Source organism: Phocoena sinus, chromosome 2, assembly GCF_008692025.1.
Source record: "Phocoena sinus isolate mPhoSin1 chromosome 2, mPhoSin1.pri, whole genome shotgun sequence".
Taxonomy (NCBI): Eukaryota; Metazoa; Chordata; class Mammalia; order Artiodactyla; family Phocoenidae; genus Phocoena; species Phocoena sinus.
In genome coordinates, this window is record NC_045764.1 from 68,840,843 (window position 1) to 68,857,081 (window position 16,239).

General features: G+C 42.8%; 3 protein-coding genes and 4 non-coding genes across 12 annotated transcripts in view; 6 read left to right on the forward strand and 1 right to left on the reverse strand.

The window, feature by feature from the left end:
• ZWILCH (zwilch kinetochore protein) overlaps positions 1 to 5,687 on the reverse strand; it is a 40,309-nt gene extending 34,622 nt beyond the window's left edge. For 2 of the 5 annotated variants that reach the window (XM_032623983.1, XM_032623984.1), the window contains exons 1-2: positions 5,389 to 5,687; positions 2,143 to 2,194 (exon numbers count right to left, since the gene is read on the reverse strand). In XM_032623983.1, the coding sequence (XP_032479874.1) occupies positions 2,143 to 2,194; positions 5,389 to 5,441 (105 nt within the window). In that variant the 5' untranslated portion in view covers positions 5,442 to 5,687. The remainder of the gene's footprint in view (positions 1 to 2,142; positions 2,195 to 5,388) is intronic. The other 3 variants (XM_032623986.1, XM_032623985.1, XM_032623987.1) reach the window with 2 other exon arrangements.
• Positions 5,688 to 5,724: 37 nt separating this feature from the next.
• RPL4 (ribosomal protein L4) lies at positions 5,725 to 11,103 on the forward strand. Its single transcript, XM_032619969.1, has 10 exons — positions 5,725 to 5,996; positions 7,380 to 7,551; positions 7,743 to 7,849; positions 8,214 to 8,352; positions 8,819 to 8,943; positions 9,497 to 9,626; positions 9,883 to 10,039; positions 10,330 to 10,413; positions 10,523 to 10,643; positions 10,728 to 11,103. The coding sequence occupies exons 1-10, from the start codon at positions 5,994 to 5,996 to the stop codon at positions 11,016 to 11,018; spliced, it is 1,329 nt and encodes a 442-aa protein (XP_032475860.1). The 5' UTR covers positions 5,725 to 5,993; the 3' UTR covers positions 11,019 to 11,103.
• Positions 7,600 to 7,670, forward strand: LOC116750094. The gene has a single exon (XR_004348825.1). It is a non-coding gene; the product is annotated as a small nucleolar RNA SNORD18 (small nucleolar RNA).
• LOC116750150 lies at positions 8,054 to 8,152 on the forward strand. The gene has a single exon (XR_004348874.1). It is a non-coding gene; the product is annotated as a small nucleolar RNA SNORD16 (small nucleolar RNA).
• On the forward strand, positions 8,655 to 8,726 carry LOC116750092. Its single transcript, XR_004348823.1, has one exon. It is a non-coding gene; the product is annotated as a small nucleolar RNA SNORD18 (small nucleolar RNA).
• On the forward strand, positions 9,686 to 9,756 carry LOC116750093. The gene has a single exon (XR_004348824.1). It is a non-coding gene; the product is annotated as a small nucleolar RNA SNORD18 (small nucleolar RNA).
• Positions 11,104 to 11,287: 184 nt separating the features above from the next.
• SNAPC5 (small nuclear RNA activating complex polypeptide 5) lies at positions 11,288 to 15,976 on the forward strand. Of its 2 annotated transcripts, none has more exons than XM_032619990.1 (3): positions 11,288 to 12,659; positions 13,949 to 14,038; positions 14,807 to 15,976. In XM_032619990.1, the coding sequence occupies exons 1-3, from the start codon at positions 12,570 to 12,572 to the stop codon at positions 14,924 to 14,926; spliced, it is 300 nt and encodes a 99-aa protein (XP_032475881.1). In that variant the 5' UTR covers positions 11,288 to 12,569; the 3' UTR covers positions 14,927 to 15,976. The 2 variants fall into 2 exon arrangements, with proteins under 2 accessions (XP_032475881.1, XP_032475890.1); XM_032619999.1 differs by having other exon boundaries at positions 11,295 to 12,659; positions 14,810 to 15,976.
• The last annotated feature ends 263 nt before the right edge of the window (positions 15,977 to 16,239 follow it).

The window sequence follows — 16,239 nt, forward strand, 5'->3', positions numbered from 1 at the left end:
CAGCCAAAATAAATAAATAATAAATAAATTAAATAAAATAATAGAAATATATCTGTTATTTTGATAACTCAATAGGATTTTGCTTAAAAAATAAACAGAACATTCTAATGGTTTCATATCATGAACTTCTTTCCATGCCATTAAATGTCCTTAGGCTCTCTAGTACCATGGATCTACCATCACATAATTCCATATTATCCAACATTTGGGTATTTTCAAGTTATATGCTATAACAAACAATTGATAATGGACATCCTTTAAGTACTTTAAGATGAATATCTAAAATCACATTGATATTGTCAAATTGCCTTTCATATATGTCATACCCACATATTTGCATTCCCATCACTTAGGTCAACATATTATTTTCATTGTTTATTTTTACCTGTTATTGTTTTAATTTTCATTTATTTGATCACTAATGAGAGTGAACAGCCTCTAATATTATTATTATTGACAAATATCTCTCACTCTTTGAACCTATTTCTTAGTTTGGATATTGAAGCATTTAGATACCAAGTTCAGAGAGCAAAGGATGCTTTGTTATTCTGATCTACTAAGTTCTTGATCAAGTACTGTTGTGGGTAGAATTAAGTCCTCCCAAAAGATAAGCTGAAGTCTTAACCTCTGATTCCTCTGAATGTGACCTTATTTGGAAATAGGATCTTTGCAAATGTAATCAAATTAAGATGAAGATTAACTAGGTTGGGGGGGGCGTGGCCCTAAACCCAATGACTGGTATATTTACAAGGAGAGAGAGATTTAGAGACATAGACACACAGGGAGAATGCCATGTGCTGACAAGGCAGGTATTTCAACAAGCCAGGAAACACCAAGGATTGTTGGAAACTACCAGAAGCTAGGAGGAGGCAAGGAAGGATCCTTTCATAGAGACTTCAGCTGGAACACAGCCCTGCTCACACCTTGATTTCAGACTCCTAGTCCCCAGAACTGTGAGAGAATACATTTCTCATGTTTTAAGAAAACTAATGTGTAGTACATTGTTACAGCAGCCGTAGGAAACTAATATAGGTACCAACTGGTAATAATTCAGATAGGGAGGGATTAATAATACATTTACTTGGATATATTTGATTTTTGAGTTTGGTTAGTGAGAATTCAGATAGTAAGAGATAATTATACAGTTGGCCATTGAAGAACACAGGTTTTAACTGTATGGGTCCACTTATAAACAAATTTTTTTCAACAGTAAACGCTATAGTACTACATGACCCACTGTCGGTTGAATCCACAGATGTAGAACCTCGGATATGGAGGAACCACATATAGGGAGAGTCCACTATAAAGTTATAATCAGATTTTTGACTGTAGACGGCCAGCACCCTTAACCCCTTTGTTGTTCAAGGGTCAACAGTATTTGTATTTTTCTTTCTGTGGTTACTTATTTGTATCCTTTGCCTATTCTTCTATTATGATTGTCTGTTTTCCTTATTGATTTTAAGAGCTTTTTATATATTTACACACATGGATATTAGCCCATTTATGACTATTTCTCCTCAGCTCGTCTTTTAGAATATAAATTTTAGTTTGCTAATTGTTTTAAGAGATTAAGTTCTATGGGGAGTTTACCTATGGAACACTTGGCATATGCTTAAACTTAATAAATTCATGAATGTTTATAGCAGCTTTATTCATAATTATCAAAAACTGGAAACAATCCAAGTGTCTATCAACTGGCAAAACAGTGGAATACTATTCAACAATAAAAAGGAATGAACTACTGATACACACAACAACACAGTTGAATCTCAAATGCATTACATACTCATTGAGAGAAACCTGACCCAAAAGGCTACAAACTATATGGTTTTATTTATATGACATTCTGGAAAAGGCAATACAGAAGACAGAAAACAGAGATATAAAAACAGATTAGTAGCTGCCAGGGAACAGGGGAAATGGTTGACTATAAAGGGACATGAGGGGATTTTTTGGAGGTGATAGCAATGTTCTTGATTTTGGGGGTAGTTATATGACTAAATGCATTTGTAAAAATTCACAGAACTGTACTCTAAAAGGGTGAAATTTAGTCTACTAAATTAACTTCAGTAAACTCAACGTTTAAAAACTCAAAATTTTAGGATGATTGAGTTGTTTAAGAACCAAATAAAATGTTCATACCTCATAGATAAATGGATCTTTACAGATTCCTTTCTTTTCTTCATCAAATTCCCTGAAATGCAGAACTACATGTGAGAAATAGAGCTATAGTATTCTGTCATTTAAACTCAGGAGTTAGCCATTACTTTCTCCAAGAGAAAAGCAAAATGCAAAGTATTCATGGCAGTCCTAAGGCATAGTTGAGAAGGGAGAAAAAAGCAGAAAAAGAGTATTAGGTTAACAAGGAAAAAAAAAGAGATGTGATAGAGATTAATAGACAGCTGCCCCAAAGTGGGTACTACTGCTTCTCAGAGGCAGCAGGAAATAAGGTTGCCTACCTCTACTCTTGTAACTTTTAAAACACAGTACCAATTACTATTAAAGTGTAAGTTACTACATGACTTTTGGGAAGTAAAAATGACTGGATTCTGACCTGCCACTGAATCAGCGGGTAACCATGGAGAAGTTATTTAAGGGTCCCAGGCCTTGGATTTCTATTGCTAAAATGGAAGCATCTATCCTCCCTGTTTTCATGAGCTGTCAGTAAAAAATTAGTAAATTTGATAATGCTAAAGCATTTCCTTTTTAAAATGTAAGCATAAAGCTCTAAGATACTTCATAATTATCATTTTATTCAAGAAAGTTGATCCCAAAGCATGTAAACTATTAGCCATTAACATACCAAAATGCACATCAGCCTGATCTACACTCTGAAAGAAAAGAATCTTTAGAGTCCTGAAGGAACCCAACAGAATGGTTTCAGGATACCATTTATTGTTTGATCCACTCTATAACTCACTGAAATAAAAACTACGACTCACATTTTGGAAAAGATTGTGACTTATTCTTAAAGAAGTTTAACTTCTATGTATGCATAACTCAGGGATGTTATTCAATCAATCATTCAAGAATCATGTCACCAGTATGTGTATTATGGGCAGGCACTCTGTGGACAAAAAAGTTGCCTGCCATTCTGGTAAACACCGAATGCTGCCCACCATAAAACCATCAGCCATGGCAGCCACCCTGGTGCACCCTGAGGGGAATTCAGGATGCAGAAAAACAGGATACTGGCCCTAGACAGTTAAGATGCGTATCAAAGGAATAATTTCAATGAGTCCAGACTCTTACATCTTCCCATACATGGAAAAGCACTAAAATCAATTAACTTGAGATGTCTGTTCTTGTGATTAGTAGTAAACTTTTGATGTTCAACTACTTTTTTGTTTTGTTTTGCTTTGTTTTTGTTGGTTTATTCCCCCAGCAAAAACTCCTATATATTCTGACTACTCCCTTACCTCTTTGGAACAGTTCTTCAGAGCTATCTGAGAAGCTGATTCCCAGGCTATAGTCCTCAGTAAGGTCCCCAAATAACGTAACTTTTGGGTTTTGGTTTTTTTTTTTCGTCAACAATTCTTTTTTTTTTTTTCACACACACACACACACACACACACACACACACACACTGTATTTTATTTTTACAAGAGATAAATAGACTGACACCAAGCATTGTAAATGGATGACCACAGCAAAAGCAACCATGATTGCAATTACCAAACACGAAGCACATACTATGTCATAATATTTAGTCAACAATTCTTACTAAATGTCCAAGATATAAAACAAATGCATAGCCTCTGGTTCATAGTCTTGACTGTAATCCAACTAGCAAACCAACAATTGCAATACAGGGTGATGAGTCCCAACAGAGGGGAGTGCCGGGTACTGTCGTGGCACAAAGGAAGAGGTTTTGCTAGAGGGCTTGAACTGTATGCTGAAAGCCAAGAGGAGCTCACTACAAGATTTTAAATGAGAAAGATCTCCCTGACCTCCTGATGTGGAGGCTATAAACTTGGAGGCCAGGAAAATAGCTGTGAATAACTTGTAGTACTTCAAAAAAGTGATGATGGTGAACAAAAGCAGTAGGGACGGAGGGAGAACAAGGGCACCTGGTGACTGACTAGATGGGACAGGGGTGGGTGGCAGTGGAAAAGAGAACCAAGTGACAGTCTTGGACTTGGAACTCTTAACTCATAGACAGAATTCAGGAGACTGTCAGATTGTTGGGAATAGATGAATTCAGTTTCACAGACGTTGAGTTTGAGGTCTCATTTGGAAATTTCCAGTAGGTAGGTAGCTACAAAGGCAGTGTGAGGGATACAGGTGGAGAGAAAGACTAACACCTATGAAATAATTAGGAAATGCAAAAGGTCTAAATAAAGTTGTATCAACAAGGGACTGGTTAAATAAACATAAAATAGCCACACAATGAAATATTATATAGCTGTTAAAAACAATGAGATGTATAGGCTCTCATACTGAAAGCTATCCAAGACATTGTTTAAGAAAAAAAAGAAAGAAAAAGCTAGTGATCTTTCTATAATGTTGAAAAACCTGACTAGCATTACCACTTTTGTGAGCAGGAAATAAAAGCAATGAAGACAAATAATGAAAAAGTACGTCATTTAGAAAAGAAGGGGTTAGATTACAACAGTTATCAAAGTGTCAGGCCTGCAGCATCTGTTTCACCTGAAATTGGTTAGAAAGGGAAATTCTTTAGCCCCACCCCAGACCTACTAAATGAGAAACCCTGGAAGGGGGCCCAGCAATATGTTTTGGCAACCTGCCAGGTGATAGTGATTCATGCTCAAATTTGAGAACTACTGGATTCGATTTTTATGTTGGATACAGAACTGGATGGAATCCCCTTTAGTACCAGTATTCACTATACGAATAAAACGAAGTCTTAAGAGCACTGTGAAACGAAGGTGCTTTAAAGAGCCGACACACCATCACATTATCATTATAACTGTTGCTCATATAACTATCTTGAATAGACTATAACAACACGTTTCACGCCAGCCAGGCTTTAAACAGGTGAAGGATGTCAACATCTAGTTTTCTCTATCCTGGTAGGTGCCCCTAACATACCACAAGTTGTGTGCATTATAAGAGTGAATAATGTGCTTCTTGGAAAACTTGGCACCTTCCACCTCGGGAGACAATGTACACGTTTTCTCCTAAACAAGACTACAAGCAGCAGGGCCTACAGCGCCAGCCCCACACTGTAGCAGGTAATCGGCGTCTCCCCAGCTCCCAGCTCCCAGCTCCCGGGAAAGCGGACTTCGTCTACAACATTCGCGCCGCTGGAAACTGGCAAGGCGCTAATCCCCAAGGCTGTGGAAAGAGGCTTGGGGCAGGGATCGAATACACCGAGGGAGAAGTGCTGTCCTCACAGCCAAGACAAAAGCATGGGCTACTACTCACTGAAGGAGATGAGCGTAAAACTCCTCAGCAGCTCGGTTGGTTCGCGACCACATCCCGCCACAGTTTGACTGCAGATCCGAAACCGCCAAACTGAAATGCGCGCCAGACGCTGACTTCCGGGGTTATGACCCCCCCCGCCGGGACTACTTTTACCACCACCACCCCCTCAACAGGTCCCGTTTGTCCACAAAGTTAAACTTTTGTTTTATAGCATACAGCTGTTTTTTCTGTCCCAATAGTTTACCATTCCCGAAAGAAAAAGTTAAAATAAGTTGTAACGGTTGAGGGGGAAAAGACACTCGTCTCGCGAGAGTTGGCCTCGCCCCTTTATGGATTACTCCGCGAAAAGGAGTTCCTTGTTTCTAAGTGCTCTTTTTGGCTTTGGAAGTAAATAGATACCGTAATTTGACATATATGAAGAAATAATACGCTATTTTTATTTTTTTAGATTGGTAGAGATATATTTTGTGTCCCTGTATTGGTTTTGAGACGGGGCAGGGTGGGGGACGAGTTGAAGGTTACATACAGAGTGGGAGTGCTAAACTCTTCCTTTTCCTGTGGGAGCCGCCGGGTTGAGAGGAGCGTGGCCTTCTCCTTTCCCCGCCATGGTGAGTGAAAGTTCTCTTCGTTGGACCTTCCTCTGCTCTTGGGGCCTGGCAGGAATGGGCTTGGGGGTTCAGGGCATAAAACCTTCATGAGGGGAAGCGAGGAGAAGGAGATGAGGACCAAAGGGCTTCTGTGGCTGGGATCTGGGAAGTGAGGCTCTCCGGCAGCCATCTTAGAGGCAACGTGTGCGAGCCGGCGCAGGGCGCGTTTGGAAGCGACACAGGAGGACCCCCAGATCGTTCTCGGGCGCAGAAGGACCTTTGGAATTCTGGCTTCCCTTGGGTCTTGAAAGAATGGGTTCCACTGAAGACTTGGAAATTTGCAGGGCCTAAGACTGAGTCTGGGTGAGAGTCAGTTTGGGGTCTTGTATCTCCGTGCCCGGCTTAGTAAGGAATACTTCGTCTTTTGAGAGATTTCGTTAAAGAAAAAACTTGTATTTCCCCTTCTTTCCTGAATTATTGTGTGTTCATCTTAAGAAATGCCTCTGAAAGCATTCTTGTCCTCTTGCTTTAAAATTTAATTGTTGTGTATGTACTGCATAAATAACGTCTGTAGATGTGCCTTGGGGAGTTGAGTGAACAAAATAGGGAAAAAGCACTATCCTTATGAAGCTTCGATCGTAATTGAGCTGGTCAAAGTGCATCGTAATGTTCGATGGTAGTAAGTGCTGTAGACATAGGAAGTTGGAGAGAAAGCAATAATTGGGCTTTATAAACAGTGATCAGAGAAACCTGAAGGAGGTGAGGAAGGGTATCTTTAGGTAGGAGACTGGTTACATCTGAGGCAGGACAGGGATGGTCCTGAGTGTAGGCCTGAGCATCTGGAAGAGTATGGAAAGCGAGGTTGAGCAGGTTGTGTACATCCTGCTTGGGATGTTTTACTTTCAGGTGGTAAGTCTTTGGAGAAGATTGAGCAAGAAGTAGCAGGGCTGTTGTTTTTACTAGTAATTTTTGGAACCTGTGTTTGGAATGGGATGAAGGGGGCAAGGATGGATGTTTGGAGGAGTGGAGCCCTGGTAGATTTGCTGACATTTGGGATGAAAGAGTTTGGACGATGGCATTAAATTGCATTTTCAAACCTTACAGTATGGTTTTGATTATTTTGCTTTCTAAGGCCTCATTTAAAAGTTTAATCATAAAGCGTTCTCTTTGAAAATGATGAAAATTCTGTGGCAGAACTTGAGAATCATAAGTGTCCTTCAAGTATTTACTGATGTTAATAGACCTGATGGTGTGTTGGTAACTTAGCCTTTGTTTTTGGTTTAAGTGTTATCTACCTCATCAAACTCTAGTCTCTTCTGGAACTGAACCGTTAATTTTGTTGGCACGTGAGAAAAGTGCCTCTGACATTGCTTGTCAATATAAATATTTTTTTTCTTTTCCCAGGCGTGTGCTCGTCCACTGATATCAGTGTACTCTGAAAAGGGGGAGTCATCTGGCAAAAATGTCACTTTGCCTGCTGTGTTCAAGGCTCCCATTCGACCAGATATTGTGAACTTTGTTCACACCAACTTGCGCAAAAACAACAGACAGCCCTATGCTGTCAGTGAATTAGCAGGTACGGATTTAGATCTTTCCTGGGTTGACTTTTTAAGAGGTACTTAACAGCAGTGATGAAATTTCACTCCATTGGTCCGTGTTTCTGAACCACATGATTTTCCTGGATGTTCTGATGCTGTTTGCTACCGTGCATGGTAGTCAGAATGGTGTGGTTGGGTAGCTAAAACTTGGGTTTCTTCACAATTTCAGGTCATCAAACCAGTGCTGAGTCTTGGGGTACTGGCAGAGCTGTGGCTCGAATTCCCAGGGTTCGAGGTGGCGGCACTCACCGTTCTGGCCAGGGTGCTTTTGGAAATGTATCCTTTGTTTAACCACCTAGACTAGTCAGCAGTGGCATTTAGCAGGCTGGACCTGTCTTTTTCTTGTTAGTAGTTGCAAAATGATTTATGCTGAAGAAGCTAGTGTCCAGATTATACATTTCTCTAGACAGATTTGAAATCTGGAAGATTTTTCCGTCATAATTTTTAAAGCCAACAGGTTTGACAGTAGGAGGTTTTGCTTGCAGTGATGTCGTAATTTGCGCCTTACTCTGTTCTCAGCGACAGTTGCCTGCTGTCAGTAAGCTGGTTCAGAAGGGTGACGAAAATTCTTACTGAGCAAGGCATAACCTGTTTTTAATTCCTAAAATTTGAGAAATGTGATTCTTAACTGGGAAAACAGATGTGTCGTGGGGGCCGCATGTTTGCACCAACCAAGACCTGGCGACGTTGGCACCGCAGAGTGAATACAACGCAGAAGCGATATGCCATCTGCTCTGCGTTGGCTGCCTCGGCTTTACCAGCTCTGGTCATGTCTAAAGGTTTGTGATATTTTATATTCTAGGAGTCATATAAAATATCCCTTTTTTTCTCTACCTGACCCTTTTCATTGGTGTTAACAGCCTGTGTACATTCACCTCATCCTAGAGTGTCTGGCTAAATTTCCGTCTGCTAAATACTAGTTATAATCATTTCAGTCTTAATCATCAGTGAATACTATGTATCCAGCTCAATCATCAGTGAATACTGTGTAACTGGGGGAACTAATTCAAATAAAGTGATGTCGTATATTGTTAGAAAACTTTTCCATTTTGTCATGTTGCTTTCTCTTTTTATTTAACTGTCAAAGTGATGAGATTCCACTTGATTGGTCCGTGTTTCTGAAACACATGATATTTGTGGAAGTTCTGATTTGGCAAATTGTATACACCATTTTTATTTTGTGGGTTCGATTCAGTTTTTCAAAGGGTGCAGGGTAACCAGGTCACTGTTAATTGGCTTTGTCAGGTCATCGTATAGAGGAAGTTCCTGAACTTCCTTTGGTGGTTGAAGATAAAGTTGAAGGCTACAAGAAGACCAAGGAGGCTGTTTTGCTCCTGAAGAAACTTAAGGCTTGGAATGATATCAAAAAGGTAGATTTTGTGGTCCTTCACACAAATTTGTTGCCAGATTTTAAATTTCAAAAGATTACTGAAGGGGACAGTATAACTAAACCGCAGTGGATGTGAGAGCAAGGACTCTGGAACCAAATTACCTGAGTTTGAAACCTGAAATCATTGCTGTGTTAAATTTAGGCAAGTCATTTTTGCCTCTAGTTTGGTCATCTGTAAAATGAAGTTTTTTTTTTTTTTTTTTTTTTGGCTGCATTGGGTCTTCGTTACTGGGTGCGGGCTTTCTCTGGTTGCAGCAAGCGGGGGCCACTCTTGGTTTCAGTGCACGGGCTTCTCTTGTTGTGGAGCACAGGCCCTAGATGCGCGGGCTTCAGCAGTTGTGGCACGTGAGCTTAGTTGCTCCGCAGCATGTGGGATCCTCCCGGACCAGGGCTCGAACTCGTGTCCCCTGTGTTGGCAGGCAGGCTCCCAACCACTGCGCCACCCGGGAAGCCCTAAAATGAAGTTTTTTAAACTATGAAGATCTATTGCAGGGATCATATATCAGTCAAAATACCAAACCTCCCTTTGTTAGGTCTACGCCTCGCAGCGAATGAGAGCTGGCAAAGGCAAAATGAGAAACCGTCGCCGTATCCAGCGCAGGGGACCCTGCATCATTTATAATGAGGACAATGGTATCATCAAGGCCTTCAGAAACATCCCTGGTAAATCTTGTACTGCTTACGTGTTTTAATTACCTATGCTATGCAAGCTTACTCAGCTTTTATTATGATGAGATTCCACTTTATGGTCTGTGTTTCTGAAACTTCATGATTTTGTGGAACTTCTGATTCTTGGCTGAATGAATGAGCCATTGATGGTTGAAATTCATGATTAAAATACTTCTTGGGTGCTATAAAGATGATTTGTGTTTCTTCTGTTGAAATACAGGCTCCCTAATTCTTGTTTTCCCTTTAAAAGGAATTACTCTGCTTAATGTAAGCAAACTGAACATTTTGAAACTTGCTCCTGGTGGGCACGTGGGACGTTTCTGCATTTGGACTGAAAGTGCTTTCCGCAAGTTAGATGAGCTGTATGGCACTTGGCGTAAATCTGCCTCCCTCAAGAGTAACTACAAGTGAGTGTAATTCATATATTAAACATGGTGTTTATGCTGTGGATAGTGTTCAGAATTGGTTTGCATATTTTCTAAATAATGGATTGTGTTGCCATTTCCTCCTTGTAAACAGATGCAATATGTGGAAATGGTGAGATTCTGAGAAGTGATAGTATAGTGGAAATTCTGATTGTATTCTGTCGAGCTTAAATGATTAAAAGTAATCTTTTGTTGAGGTTCATGGTTTTTAGTCAGTTACATGAGAAATAGGAGTTGAGCCTCTATAGTCAGTGTTTTCTGTTTTCATTTAGCCTCCCCATGCACAAGATGCTCAATACAGACCTTAGCAGAATCTTGAAAAGCCCAGAGATCCAAAGAGCCCTCCGAGCACCACGGTAAAGTTGTGATATTCACTGTAATTCTTGCCTAGCCTCACACTATTGGGTATTTCAGAAATATGGGTAATGTAAATAAACTATAAATATAGTCTCTACCTTTTTATAGCAAGAAGATTCATCGCAGAGTCTTGAAGAAGAATCCACTGAAAAACCTGAGAATCATGTTGAAGCTAAACCCATATGCAAAGACCATGCGCCGGAACACCATTCTTCGCCAGGCCAGGAACGTAAGCAGTAATTTGGGTTTTGCTGATTTATGTTGAGTTTTTAGAAAGATTTGATTCTTAGATTTTCTTCCTAATTTGTTGCAGCACAAAATCCGGATGGATAGGGTAGCAGCAGCACTAGAAGCCAAATCAGATGAGAAGGGGATTCCAGGCAAGAAGCCTGTGATGGGAAAGAAGGGAAAGGAGGCTGTTTGCGTTAAGAAGCTGAAGAAGCCGAAGAAGCCGAAGAAGCCTTTGGTGGGAAAAAAGGCTGCAGTGACCAAGAAACCAGCAGCTAAAAAGAAGCCTGCTAAAAAGCCTGCTAAAAAGAAGCCCACAGAAAAGAAACCCACAGAAAAGAAACCCACCACAGAGGAAAAGAAGGCTGCTGCATAAACTTAAATTTGTTTATTCGGTAAAGGTCAAATCATTTTGGACAGCTAATTTTGAATAAAAACCTGATGATCAAAGAGGCAGTGAGGGGCTTCCCTGGTGGCGCAGTGGTTGGGAGTCCGCCTGCTGATGCGGGGGACGCGGGTTCGTGCCCCGGTCCGGGAGGGTCCCACATGCCGCGGAGCTGCTGGCCCCGTGAGCCATGGCCGCTGGGCCTGCGCGTCCGGAGCCTGTGCTCCGCAGCGGGAGGGGCCACAGCGGTGAGAGGCCCGCGTACCACAAAAAAAAAAAAAAAAAAAAAAAAGGCAGTGAGAAACATGACTTGGATGTGTTGTGTGAATCTTGGTTAGAATTTTTTTTACTGACACTGTTCTTCATAATTCAAGCCTTTTAGTCTATAATTCAAGCCTTTTAAGTCTGGTATAAAATGGAGCCTTGGATTTAGTATAAAATCCACGAAGTTGAATGAGAAGTGGGATATTCCATAAATCCAGATATAAAATCCACTTTGTAAGTAACAATGTTTTGAGAAACATGTTTAAAAGACTTCTCCCAGAAATACACAGAAACTCTTTAGCTCCCCTCTCCCATAAAAAAATCACCTTGGAAAATGGGTGAAGTTCGGTTAAAGATCTGACATTTTCAGTAACCACTAGAGGGCAGAATCAGAATACATTTTTGAAAGTATAGCAGTAAGAAACTGACGTTTCCTTCAGAGGTGTTACAACCTGGTGTTAGAATACAGTTGATGGAGGGAATGCTTGCCACCTTTTTGATATCTGGACCCTTGGTATGAAAAGTGCTAGGAGCTTTTTTTCACAACCACGTGTGCGTTTTTAGTAGGCATGAATGTGTTGACCGAGCATGCGCATGTGCAGAGAATGTACCCAAACGTTCGTCCTTCCCTACTTTGTCATGTCTGGGTCTTGTTTTGCATCTGGCTTTGTTCCCGCTGGCAGTCCATCCTTGTATTCATAGATCAAGAAATCTTAGTTCCTTAGCATGAAAAGACACCGTCCAATTTGTTAAAACACCGCTCTGTCTTCCGCGCTTTAATTTGCGCAGGCCTCCTGTGAAACCCCTTTCACGTGACTGAAAATCCTCGCCTGCCTGGACCTTCAACACAGGGCTCCTGTACCATGCACCACTATACGCTGGCAATAGTCGCTGCCTTCAAACGCGTCGGCAGGTTTGCGGGAGCGAAAGCAGCCGCCTGACGCAGCACCAGTGGAAGGGTGCCAACAGTGCTGTTCAACTGAAGCACCTGACACATGCTATCTGACCATTTTTATCTCTAGGTCCTTTACAGCTCCGAGGCATTTTGCCTTAGGAATCCTCATCATTGGAATCTAGGTTTTTGGTTTAAAACCCCACTTCGTCCGTGGGCCGAGCTCGTCCGCGGAGGAGCGGCCACCCCAGCCGCCAGCAGGAAGCGGCCGCCCCGCCCCAAAGTGCCGCCAGCCCCGCCCGACCCGCTCTTCCGTTTCCGGTAGCGCGGCGCGGAGGTGGCGTCATCTGCGAGTGCCCGGCCGGCAGACAGCGCGAAGACGCGCGATGTTGAGCCGGCTTCAGGAGCTGCGCAAGGAAGAGGAGACGCTGCTCCGGTTGAAAGCGGCCCTGCACGACCAGCTGAACCGGCTCAAGGTGACCCTGCGCCCCCCACTCCGCTCCTCCCTTCCGTCGCCTCGGCGCCCCGGGCCGCCCGGCTCTCCGCGGAGCCCAGGCGTCTGCGGCGCCCGCCTGCTGCCGCCGGTTAGCCCTTACTCACCCGGCCTTCGCGGCTGGACCTGGTGGCTTACCGGCGCCTGGGGGGCTGGATTTGAGATTGTGGGTCCAGCCCTCTAAGAATCTTGATCACGCAGGTCTGGGCTGAGACTCAGCCATCAGTTTGGCTAGTACACCCTCCCCCACCCCCACACCGGACCCCTGCAGCCCCGGAAACGCGGGCGGCCGCACCACGCGCTGAGGAAGGGAGACCTCCCGCAGGCTCGCCTAGGCTGCCCCTGCCCCCCATCGGCCTCCCCTCCCGAGCCCCTATTCTCTTTACTACCTAGTATGGTCGCTCGATACAGCTCTAGTCTCGCAAAGCCGACCGGCTGGCGGATGCGCCCACTCTGCGAAGGGAAACGGTGAGGCCCTGCGAGAAGAGACCAGCCACAAAGTAGTTCCCGGTAGCTCTTATCCCCGGAGCTGTTACCGACTCCATGGCCTTGACGAGGAGTTGAGATTGACACCCATCAGCGGCAGTTCCCAGGCCTCTGCGGAAGTCACCCCCTTCAGCCTCAGTGAGACGCTCCTGCTAATTCCTGTTAGGCACTTCCAGGCTCTCTAAATCCAAGTGAGATGAGGGTTATGAAGGCTGTTTGTAAACTGAGAAGTATTGTCCACCTGCGACCTATGAAAACAGTGCGCTTTCCCTTAGGGTACATGTAATGGCCTGCACTTCTTTATGTTCTGACATCACCGCAGTGCCTGTACCAGTGCCTAACGTGAGCGTGCTGACGATGGCCGCGGCCAGAGCCTAGATTCCTTTGTGCTCCGGGGAACGCTCCCATTTTCCAGTCTTCCTGCCTTCGATTTCTCATTACGGGGTAGACAAGCTTCGGGTGTGTGGAATCAGAAGACACCTGGCTTTATTTAGCGCATGCTTGTGTTTTCTCCCCTGGGCTGCTAGGTCTGGGGGAGTGGAAGCCTCGGCTCAGCTGGACCACCTGTTCACCCTAGGAGAAAGGGGCTGGAAGCTTTCTGTGCTGTTTCCTTAAGAGGTGGGGAAAGCTCGAGGAGCCCACCCTTCCCTCTGGAGCTTCACAGAGCTTACACTGTTTTCACTTCCTCTCATGATGCCCACAGCTTACAGCGTGCTCAGTACATCTCACCTACATCAGTAGCCCAATGACATAGTAAGGAAAGTGTCCTTGACTCTTCTTTTCCAGGTTGAAGAACTGGCCCTCCAGTCAATGATTAGTTCTGGGAGAGAAGATGAGATGCTGTCTTCTCAACCTGCGCCTGAACAGTCACATGATGTAAGCTTAATCAAGTGTGGGCCTGGGGAGTCCATTCTGCTCTTAACGCTGCTTAGCCATCAAATATTGTAAATTACATTATCAAGCCCAAAGGACTCTGGGAAGTAGTGTTAAGAACTTTCCAGTTTAATAAACTGGATTGTCTGTATTACTGTTTTCAACAGGGAACATCTACCAGCTAGCTACACTGTGGTTGACTGTGCTTTTATATTGCCTCGACCTTCCTATTCATCCACTTTCTCTAGTCACTCCAGTGAACCGGGGAGAGTGTGAAGATCTTTGCAGGAAGATGTCAAAACTCTTGCTGTTCTGTGAATAAGCAAGCTTGGGATTTAAAAATAGAGTGTAGCTTCAGCGACAAAGCCTAGTGCTAAAAAATGAGTTCTTGTCCTCATCATATCCTTCTCTCACCAAATGCCCTCAGGAAAATCATCTTCTAAATATACCATATTTGAACAGTTCTCCCAGATGTGTGTTAAGCATGTAAAACTATTGGAAAGCAGCACATCTAAGCCAGCATAATTCTTATGTAAAAACCACATTTGTATGTCAGGTAATAGTCTATCAAATCTAGGGCATTTACTCTGCTCCCATTTTGGCAATGGGGGTTGGGGGGTCAGGGTAGAATTTGGAGAAATAGGAAACTGGCTACAGTTCTTAGTGATAAATATTGCGGATGAAGATGCAATTGAGATTTTATTTGAAAACATTAATTTGTTTTGAGGCCAGTGTTCTTCTTACTAATCCATAATGTGTCCTTGACTAAAGCAGATGTTGGTGCATGTAGACAATGAAGCATCAATCAACCAGACCGCACTGGAGTTGAGCACAAGGAGCCATGTGCCAGAAGAGGAGGAGGAGGAGGAAGAGGAAGAATCAGATTCCTGAAGGGGAGAAGAGCCAGGGTTAGTCACAGGAGTTAAGTTCTAAGCCGTAGGAACTTTCTCTCTTCAAAGAATTCTTGCCATGGGCCCTGTAGCCTCCTTTAAAAGGAAGCAAGAACTTTAGGAGGATGTGTAGTTGTAGAAATGGTTCCATCAATAACTCAAGTTTCAGAGTGCTTTAACCAAAATTAGTGACATACAGAAAAGCTGAGATGCAGTGTTTCAATATTGAGCAATATGGGTGGTGCTGTGTTTATATTCCGGTCAGATTCAGTAATTGTGTTCAAAACCAAAAACTTCCTCTGAAATGCTATTGAGAAGGTCTGGCATTTGCAAAAAGGGCAGAGTTTAAATACAAGCCAGCCTTTACAATCAACAAGGCCTCTTTTAAGAAAACCAATTATAAACACTGTTTGCATGCCATTGAACCCTTGTGAGCAGAGCTAGGCCACAGTGTGGGAGAGACAGATGACAAAGAGGACAGAGGGCCACTTGAGAGCACAAGCTGTTGCCACCTCTCAGTGACATCGTAAAACTGCCTACTAACATGCTTTGTATGGCTGTTATCACATCTAGGTTGAGACATCACTATGGTAAAATGTGCTTAGAAATAAAGATAAATAGTCGTCATGCAGCTTGCTGCTTTCCAGACAGAAACAGAAAAGGGTCAGTTCCTCTGGGGCGAACAATATAGTAGGATGGTTGAAAACCCATTTCTGGACTTAGGAAATGTGCCATTGAAGGATCACTAGGCTTGGGAGGTTGGATTTTGTAATAAAGAGATGATAGTTACAGAGTAAGAGTTGTTAAACTTCGTATTTGAAGTTGAGACTCATTTCTGCATACTGTCCCTTTTCCACTGAATGTACAGACAAGTAGTTGCTTAATTTTATGAAAGTAATTGGCCCTGCCCAGAAAAGCCAAACAAAACACAAACATCCTCCTCAAGCACAGCTCCTTACAAAACTGTTCCAGAAGAGAGCACAGACATATTTGTTAATATTTCATTAAAGTTATTTTGAGCTACTCTTACAGGAAGTAGCCAGAAGTTTAAGTGAGCATGTTTCTTGGAAAACACAGTGTGAAAATTATTTTGCAACAAAAAGCATCAAGGTACACATTTTGGGGTCTAACTTAAAACATGAGCATGGGTTTTTAAGAGCTAGAAAAGTTGGGTATGAATTCTAGCTTGACCACCAGCTGGTTGCTTGCTTTTCACCTTTGCAGCTCACTTTCCCATCTATAAAATGAGAGTACTCGTATCTGCTCTAGCAGTTTTACAGGTCTTTGTGAGACACTCACAAGGCATCCTTTAAA

Coding starts and splice junctions, on each gene's coding strand:
- SNAPC5 (XM_032619990.1), top strand. CDS start 12,570: ATGTTGAGCCGGCTTCAGGAGCTGCGCAAGGAAGAGGAGACGCTGCTC. Junction 12,660..13,948: donor ACCAGCTGAACCGGCTCAAG/GTGACCCTGCGC, acceptor CTTCTTTTCCAG/GTTGAAGAACTGGCCCTCCA. Junction 14,039..14,806: donor CGCCTGAACAGTCACATGAT/GTAAGCTTAATC, acceptor CCTTGACTAAAG/CAGATGTTGGTGCATGTAGA.
- RPL4 (XM_032619969.1), top strand. Junction 7,552..7,742: donor TGCTGTCAGTGAATTAGCAG/GTACGGATTTAG, acceptor TCACAATTTCAG/GTCATCAAACCAGTGCTGAG. Junction 9,627..9,882: donor GGCCTTCAGAAACATCCCTG/GTAAATCTTGTA, acceptor TCCCTTTAAAAG/GAATTACTCTGCTTAATGTA.